This window comes from Salmo salar, chromosome ssa16, assembly GCF_905237065.1.
Source record: "Salmo salar chromosome ssa16, Ssal_v3.1, whole genome shotgun sequence".
Classification (NCBI taxonomy): domain Eukaryota; kingdom Metazoa; phylum Chordata; class Actinopteri; order Salmoniformes; family Salmonidae; genus Salmo; species Salmo salar.
In genome coordinates this window covers 63966396-63975924 of record NC_059457.1, presented here as the reverse complement: position 1 = coordinate 63975924, position 9529 = coordinate 63966396, and the positions used below count along the sequence as shown (strand labels likewise).

The following is a 9529-nucleotide window of genomic DNA, read 5'->3' as shown; positions in this document are numbered from 1 at the left end:
ATCTGTCGGTCACAGATACCTTTAAAAAAAAGTAGGGGCGTGGATCAGAAAATGAGTCAGTATCTGGTGTGACCACCATTTGCTTCATGCAACGCGACACATCTCCTTCGCATAGAGTTGATCAGGCTGTTGATTGTGGCCTGTGGAATGTTGTCCCACTCCTCTTCAATGGCTGTGCGAAGTTGCTGGATATTGGCGGGAACTGGAACACGCTGTCGTAGACGTCGATCCAGAGCATCCCAAACATGCTCAATGGGTGATATGTCTGGTGAGTACACAGGCCGTGGAAGAACTGGGACATTTTCAGCTTCCAGGTATTGTGTACAGATTTTTCGACATGGGGCCGTGCATTGATGATGAAACATGAGGTGATGGTGGTGGATGAATGGCACAACAATGGGCCTCAGGATCTCATCATGGTATATCTGTGCATTCAAGTTGCCATTGATAAAATGCAATTGTGTTTGTTGTCCGTAGTTTATGCCTGCCCATACCATAACCCCACCGCCACCATGGGGCACTCTGTTGACACAATGTTGACATCAGCAAATCGCTCGCCCACACGACACCATCTGCCCGGTACAGTTGAAAGTGGGATTCATCCGTGAAGAGCAAACTTCTCCAGCATGCCAGTGGCCGTCGAAGGTGAGCATTTGCCCACTGAAGTCGGTTACGATGCCAATCTGCAGTCAGGTCAAGACCCTGGTCAGGACGACAAGCACGCAGATGAGCTTCCCTGAGACAGTTTCTGACAATTTGTGCAGAAATTCTTTGGTTGTGCAAACCCACAGTTTCATCAGCTGTCTAAGTGGCTGGTCTCAGACGATCCCACAGGTGAAGAAGTCTGATGTCAAGGACCTGGGCTGGCATGGTTACATGTGATCTGCGGTTGTGAGGCTGGTTGGACGTACTGCCAATTCTCTAAAACGACGTTGGAGGCGGCTTATAATAGAGAAATTAGCATTCAATTCTCTGCCAACAGCTCTGGTGGACATTCCAAAATATTTGACATCTGTGGCATTGTGTTGGTGACAAAACTACATATTTTAGAGTGATGTTTTATTGTCCACAGCACAAGGTGCACCTGTGTAATGATCTTGCTGAAATGCTCATTAACAGGATGTAAACACATTTGTGCACAAAATTTAAGAGAAATAAGATTTTTGTGCATATGGTACATTTCTGGGATCTTTTATTTCAGCTCATGGGACCAACATTTTACATATTGTGATTATATATATATTTTTCTTTATGAACTGTTCGTGGCACAAATTCTTTAACTTTTAGATTTGTAAGGATGGGTTGCCAGGACCGGTGGTTAGTAGACCGGCGACGTCGAGCGCCGGAGCGGGAGTGGACGTGACAAGGGACACCAAAGACCCAAACTCATGCGGTTTTAGATGTATATGTAATTTGGACTGGAAGCTGTTGGAAATGTGATCTGTACGTGAATTAATAACCGCAGCTGTATAGGAGAAATATTTGTAGAAAATCAAAGGGGAGGAATACAAAATAAATAAAAGGTGTACCTTTGATAAGGGAGGTCAAGGAACCCACCACACTTGTCTGTAGATCTGTAGCTCATATGGGCAGTGAGCAATTTGACCCATCGCAGGAAATATTCATGGCAAATCAGTGAAATGAAAAATGGCAATTCTGATGGGTGTAGCCTACTAAGGACGAGGGAAGTCAGAGACCTAACCACAAGTGGTTTTAGATGTATATGTGGATAGGAAGCTATTGAACATCAGATCTGTATGTTAATTAATATCTAAATCTGTAATAGGAAAACTATTTGGAAGAGAATCAAAGAGGAGGAATAAAAAAAAGTGTAATTTTGATAGGAGAGTTGAAGGAACCCACAGCCCTTGTCTGTATATCTTTAGCTCATATGGATAGAAAGGTATTCAAAGTTAGACCTATCAAAAGAAATATGCCTATAAAATCAAGGAAGTGGTGAACTGGAATTTTAATGAATGTAGTATGGATGAGGGGGGTCAGTGACTTCACATTATGTGGTTGTACATTTCCATTTCACCTGGATAGGGAGCTTTTGAAAAGTACATTTGTAAATGGGTCAATAATAAAAATGTTGGGCCCTTAAGTGACTGGAGGCCCTATGAGGTGTGTGTAATCTTCATGGGAACGCAAAAACAAATATTTTTTTTGCTTACATGCAATCACATGTATTGCACTTTTACGATGGTCCCTAAACCATCTGAAAACAGCACAATGCCTCCTTTTCGGCTCTGTTAAAGATACACTATGCAGAAATGTATTTGTGTTATTATAATTTATGCTATGAAATCCTGTGATTTCATTGGGGCAGTTCCCCCTCATAGCAAATAACTGGCAAAACAATCTAAGCAATGTTCGCATGACCTGTAAGCCCACAGAGCTGGCAGTCAGTAACCAGGTTTCCATCCAACCCTTTTATGCCAGTGACAGTCCTGATGGAAACAGAAGATTTGTCAGTAAACTTTCCAAATGTCCAAAACACACAGAGACACTGAGGCTGTGTTTACAAAGGTAGCCGAATTCTCATATTCTTTCCATTAATTGGTATTTTGACCAATCGCATCAGACCTTTTCACATCAGATCTTTTTCAGAGCTGTTCTGGATTGGTCAAAAGACCAATTAGTGAAAATTGTCAGAATTGGGCTGTGTGTGTAAATGCAGCCACACACACACACACACACCCCTATCCACATCGATGGGACCGCAGTGGAGAAGGTGGAAAGCTTCAAGTTCCTCGGCGTACACATCACTGACAAACCAAAATGGTCCACCCACACAGATAGTGTGGTGAAGAAGGCACAACCGCCTCTTCAACCTCAGGAGGTTAAAGAAATGTGGCTTTACACCTAAAACCCTCACAAACTTTTACAGATGAACAATTGAGAGCATCCAGTTAGGCTGTATCACCGCCTGGTACGGTAACTGCACCGCCAAAAACCGCAAAGCTCTCCAGAGGGTGGTGCGGTCTGCCCAACGCATTACCAGGGGCAAACTTCCCGCCCTCCTGGACACCTACAGCACCCGATGCCATAGGAAGGCCAAAAAGATCATCAAGGACATCAACCACCCGAGCCATTGCCTGTTCACCCCGCTATCATCCAGAAGGCGAGGTCAGTACAGGTGCATCAAAGCTGGGACCGAGAGGCTGAAAAACAGTTTCTATCTCAAGGCCATCAGACTGCTAAACAGACATCACTAGCACATCAGAGGCTGCTGCCTATAGACATAGAATAGGAATCACTGGCCACTTTTAGAAATGGATCACTAGCCACTTTAATAATGTTTCCGTATCTAGCATTACCCATCTCATATGTATAAACAGCACTCCACACTATTCTGCGGTATCTTAGTCACTTTTAAATTGTGTTTACATATTGCATCACCCATCTCATATGTATATACTGTATTGTATTCTATACTACATCACTGACTGTTAAACAGCCATCTCCAGCACATCAGAGGCTGCTGCCTATAGACATAGATTAGGAATCACTGGCAACTTTAAGGAAATGAAACACTATCCACTTTAATAATTTCTCTGTATCTTACATTACTCATCTCATATGTATAAACTGTACTCTATACTATTCTACGGTATCTTAGTCACTTTAATTGTGTGTACATATTGCATCACCCATCTCATATGTATATACTGTACTCTATACTATGCCACTACCTTAGTCCAACGCCACTCTGACATATGTATATATATATTCTTAATCCATTCCTTACTTAGATTTACGTGTATTTTGTGTATATGTTGTTTAACTGTTAGATATTACTTGTTAGATATTACTGCACTGTCGGAGCTAGAAGCACAAGCATTTCGCTACACCCGTAATAACATCTGCTAAACACGTGTATGTGACCAATACATTTCATTTGATTTGACACACACACACACACACACACACACACACACACACACACACACACACACACACACACACACACACACACACACACATACTGGTAGGAATATTCCAATAAAACATAAGCTACTGTGCTACCTTAGAGTTTGAACGCATACTATACTCTATGCCCAGCCATCATTTTGCTCGGTGTGACTACACAACTACAACAGTCTAAGCTGATCAAGAGTTTAGTTTGCTGCTGCTGTGATGAGACATGTTGTCTTTCCACATTTACATTCAAATTGTTTATCTTTACACGTGCTTCTCAATACAAGCTTTTTGTGGAGTATATTTGGCCTACAGTAATAACCAAACATTTGTTGCATTATCACAGTATTTGACACAAGCAGACACTCAGTCAGAGTACCAAAGAATCTGTGAAATGTAAGGGTTTAGGTTTGGTGAAATGTATTACACACTGATTCGAATTGATGAAAGTCATGGCCTTTTATACTTGCTAATTAAAATATATACTGTGTGTGTGTGTGTGTGTGTGTGTGTGTGTGTGTGTGTGTGTGTGCGTGCGTGCGTGCGTGCGTGCGTGCGTGTGTGTGTGTGTGTGCGCGACCCAAGTCTGTATGTGTGATGCAGAAAAGACAAGGAGGCGGCACCTCTTGACCACACCTGACCTTTTATTGGATTTGTTCACAGTTTCAAAAGATGATACTTGCACACAACTATGAGCAAATAGGACTACAAGTTAGTAAAACGTTTATTTTCTTTTTACTAAGAATACTTATTTTGATCTTAAAAACAGTAAAAGACTGACTTTGATACTGCTAGGACACTTAACCCTATGTTGAGGTTTGAAATCATGAGGCCCTCGTCTGTCTCTTGATTATTGGAAATGTACACAGCTTGATAAGAAACTAATATTCCTCTGATATTTCCTACTGATATTCAGATGAGCAGAGCAGCAAGGCCGATGACTTTCAGCATGGCTCAATGTTTAACTGGATACCTTGCCAATATCATGAATTCGTTTTGGATTTCATTTTTAAATGAGATTTAATCCAAATGAACAGCACCCCATCTGGAACAGCCCTCAGAAGTAAATGTCTGCCCTATTCACATTACACACATACTGTATCTGAGCTTTGGGCTAAGTTGATAACCTTGTAGCTTGTAGCATCCTGTCTAGGACATGGGTTTGAGGGGCCACTGCACTATACTGAGATGGTTTGCATTTGTTTGTTGAACAAGGCTCAATATTCCCCCCTCTGTGGAAGCATTACTTTCCCAACTAAATTAACAATCAGAAATGTTTGCTTTGCCTCCTCTGACTGGTGATTGTGCTAAACGCCTCTCATAATTTGTTGCAATGTGTTGATGGCGATACTGATTGCTGAATCATTCGGCCTCTGGCAAAATGGCAGGACTTAGTTGGAATGAAAGCACCATTGAAATGTTCATCAGATCTCTGGTCTGTGTCTTGTTCATTAGGGCACACAACGGAACATGTTTTAAAATGTTTTTGCCATGGCAATCAAAACCAAGCCAGTTACAGTACTCCCTTTCTGTTTGTCTGTTTTTGTCCGTTTTGTTGCCTGATCAACACGAGCCTGGTGTTTTTCTGAAGTAGGGTGATGGGTAACAGATATGCAAAACTTTGAGGAAGGAAGATAGGAGGAGGATTCTATTTCTCTAAACTGTATGTTTGAATAACCTAAAATAGAATTGGGATTTAATTCAAATGAACAACATTAGAGCAGTTCCCAGAGCAACAATGCCTTAACCACTACAACATTTTAAATAGCATTTTTTGTAAAATAATGAAAATAGAAATAAAAGCGACCATTAACATGGAATCAATTGACGCTCATCAAAACATTACAGACATTCTATTTAGACACACAGTTCAACTTTCAATTTCACAATATGATGTTTCAACGTCACAATATGGAAGGGCTCATACAGACTGAAGACAAGTATCAGAAAGTATATCCTTGAGGCACTTACAGTAATAAATGTTTCCATATTTCAAAAGCAAGGTTGATTTTAAGGACTGTAAATTGTTTCACTTCAGCATTTATGTTCTGTCACTGTCCAGTTAGCAGAATTAGTGTCAATGGGTTTCTGATATGTATAGTCTTCATTTGTAACACAAATGAATCAACTAGATAACCAATACAATTTAAAAGAATACCTCTTCATCATATATTTGTACATATGAACATTGGTAAAGCAAGATGGCGTGTTGCCTGACAATATGACTCATGGTTGAACTGTGTCGACACCTGACCGACATGATAGACGTTAGTGTGTTGACCACTGTGTAAATGAATTTATTGACGAGGCCCTTAGTTGAATCATTTAATTCCAGTTTTGATATATACATTGCGAACTGAGCACTTTGTCTACACTGCTTATGGTTGTCACATTTCGTCAAATGGAATCAAAAAGTTGTTTTCTTTCAAACTTTGTCAAGGAAGGCCTGTTTTGTGAATATGAGTTTGTTATTTTATTCTCTCTTGTTCAACAATAATTTGTGCTGATAGGGCAAGATCTTTATCATCATGGCGGCTGTGTGTAGAGGAAGGGAAGAAAGTATTTGGCCCACAGTAGTTTCCATGGTTCCCATAGTTATCAACAAAATATATCTTTATCAAGGTTTTTTGATACATGTTGTGGATTAAAAACGTAAATGCCTAGATTGATGTCAATTTTCATTTAACCCGTGGTTGTTTCTTTTTCATTTTTTTGATGGCAATTCTATGAGAATGTGATGTTTCACCTCACAGATAAAATAAAATGGACATTATACAGCTTGCACACATACTGTAGGTCTATTAGGTGAAATAAATGAGTTGTATTTGTGTGAGTAGATGTGAAATTATTGTAATACATACACACACGCTCAAGTGTAACCCTGACAGTACTGCAAAAATAACTTGCTCAATAGAAATATAACATTTAACATCAAGCTAAATGGCTAATCAAAAAATGTAAACATCGGAAGCGTTTGGTTTTTGGTTAAACTCTTGATAGAAAATATGTGAATTAAAAAACAGCACGTTTTTGTTAAATAATAACCTCCTCTGTACGATATGAATCCTGCTGAAAATGACCTTTTTTCTTTTTGTTAGCTTTTAAATAGATTGATAAAAACAGTACAAAAAATGCTGTCTTATAAAATACAAGTTTATCTTTCTTTTAAAACTAAAGGCTCCTTGCACATTGCACAGCATTTTAAACTCTTTTTCCCGAATAACAAGCTGATGTTAACTTTCCTCACAGCGAGAGTTAAGGCTCTGTGAGGCTTTGCTCCCATGCTTTTTCACATTTCTTTCACTTTCATACTGTCAAATCGTCTGACCTTGCCCTGCTGCTGGCTTTGCTTAAACTGCTGAGTGGTCTGGTGTCTGCTATCGTGTCGGTAGCCTCCACGTCGGGGTCCGCGGGGCCCTCGTCCTCACCGCTTTCCGGTAGGACCCTCACCTCCGCCCCAGTGGTCTGGACGTAGGAAGGCAAAGACTCGTCGTACACTTTAGAGACGTTCTCACTTCCCGCCTGGTAAGGTGCGTGCAGCCTGCCTGCCTCCATGCCCACCTCTGTCAAGGGGAAGAAGTGCGATGCGGGCTTGTCCTCCTCCAGCAGCCGGTAGCCCTTGGCCTTCTGGATGGACGACACGGCCATGGAGTGCAGGCTCTTTTCCCCAGTTGGGCTCTGGCATTCGCCGCCCTGACCGCCCTGGGTCTGGGGCGGTGGCTTGCGGAACACGAAGCGGATCTTCTTCAGGCCCAGGTGGCTGATCTCCACGAAGTTGAGGAAGAGCGAGACGCATGCCACGGCCAACATGAAGATGATGAAGACAGTCTTCTCGGTGGGGCGTGACACGAAGCAGTCCACGGTGTTGGGGCAGGGCCAGCGGCTGCACTGGTACAGCGGCAGGATGCGGAAGCCGTAAAGGAAGTACTGGCCCACCACGAATCCCACCTCGAACAGCGTCTTGAAGATGATGTGGCAGATGTAGGTCCTCAGTAGGGTGCCCTCCAGCCTGAACTTCTTGCTGCCCTTGGTGCTGGTCTCCTTGGTGGTACGCACACTACCCTGGTCAGGCGCTAGCGGCAGCCTCTCCTCACTCAGCTCCTGCTGGCGGCTCAGCTCGGCCTCCTCGCGCTCCTTGCGTTTCTCCTCCATGTGGACATAGTGCACAGCGTGACCAACGTACACCAGCGAGGGCGTAGACACAAAGATGATCTGGAGAACCCACAGACGGATGTGCGAGATGGGGAAAGCCTCGTCGTAGCACACGTTCTCACAACCAGGCTGCTGGGTGTTGCACACGTAATCCGACTGCTCGTCGCCCCACACAAACTCAGCGGCTGTGCCCAGGATGAGGATCCGGAAGATGAAGAGCACTGTGAGCCACACCCTCCCAATCACCGTTGAGTGTTCATTTACTTCCTCTAATATGTTTCCCAAGAAGCTCCAGTCACCCATGATCAACAATCAGCGCTACATATTGAGGGTTGAAGAAGAGAAAAGCAAGTTATAAATCGATCTGACGACAAAGAATGCAAAGAATCCTTAAGTTGCATCCACAACTTTCTTTTGTCATTTTTCGATCCCCATATAACAATAAAAAATGTTCTTTATAGCTAGCTACACTGTGGCTAAAAACATTTTGTAACTACAGCACTCACTCTTTGTCAGATCCAGAGAGAGCAAACACAAAATTGTTGCATGCCTCGTTGCCTCACCCCAAATGACTAAAACCAGTCCAAAAGCACATTTTGCAACAAACATCATAGCAATAAACATCTTAACTCTCTAAATTCTATATAAATAATCAATCCCAGGTTATATTATTCCCGAAACACAAATATAATATTGGTGAAAGTTAACAAATGGGCAACTTGCCACAGTGAGAGCTCCAGTGTAGTTGTGTTCCCCTTCTCTTGGCACCCAATGGTGTGAAGTGAACTTTTTTCCTCTCTCTTTCCCACCTAAGGCCCCCAGTCCTTGTCGCACCACTGAGCAGAAGTGAATGAATTGAGTCTGATGGTTGGTTTTTAGTTTGCTGCAATATTTAAGCTGGGAGCCAGACAGCCTTTATTCGCCGGGCGACGTGTGGTGACGCAGAAGACAATAGGATCATCCAACACAAATGGGAATGTATGGGACACCGCAGTTGGGAATGATACCAACTCACGTAGTGTACAATATACATGGTGTGTCCCATTGAATGGTTTTATATTAGGGAGGGAAAGGAGGACAGGCAAGGCACATCCTAATGAACTAGCTGCCGACAATAAAGCTGTTTACTGACTTGGTTAGACTGAGAGATATAGCAACTGATGTAGATTGTTTATTGGTGAATTATACGTTTCATGTGGAATGTACTGTGATCAGCAATAAATAATCTAGTGTACACTGTTCTGAAATGTGTGTGCTTTTTTGAGAAAGTTTACATATTGCTGGTATTGGCTTGGAGTAAGTGGGTAATAATAGTATACCACAGAGTGACCTCATCAGCGGTCTACGTACTCACAATACCCCAGACTCATCCTAATGAATCGTGTCATGTTATCATCAACTTATGATTGACAAACAAAGAGTTACCAGTAATAGGCATTATAAAGCATTATATCTA

The 9529-nt window shown here is 42.1% G+C and overlaps 1 protein-coding gene across 1 annotated transcript; it reads right to left on the bottom strand.

Annotated features, from left to right (window-relative positions):
- Positions 1-4547: 4547 nt before the first annotated feature.
- Positions 4548-8952, bottom strand: LOC106574306 (gap junction alpha-8 protein). The gene is made up of 2 exons (XM_014150120.2): positions 8797-8952; positions 4548-8391 (listed from the first exon to the last, which is right to left on the bottom strand). Exon 2 carries the CDS (start codon positions 8374-8376, stop codon positions 7228-7230), a length of 1149 nt encoding a protein of 382 aa, XP_014005595.1. The 5' UTR covers positions 8377-8391; positions 8797-8952; the 3' UTR covers positions 4548-7227.
- Positions 8953-9529: the final 577 nt, after the last annotated feature.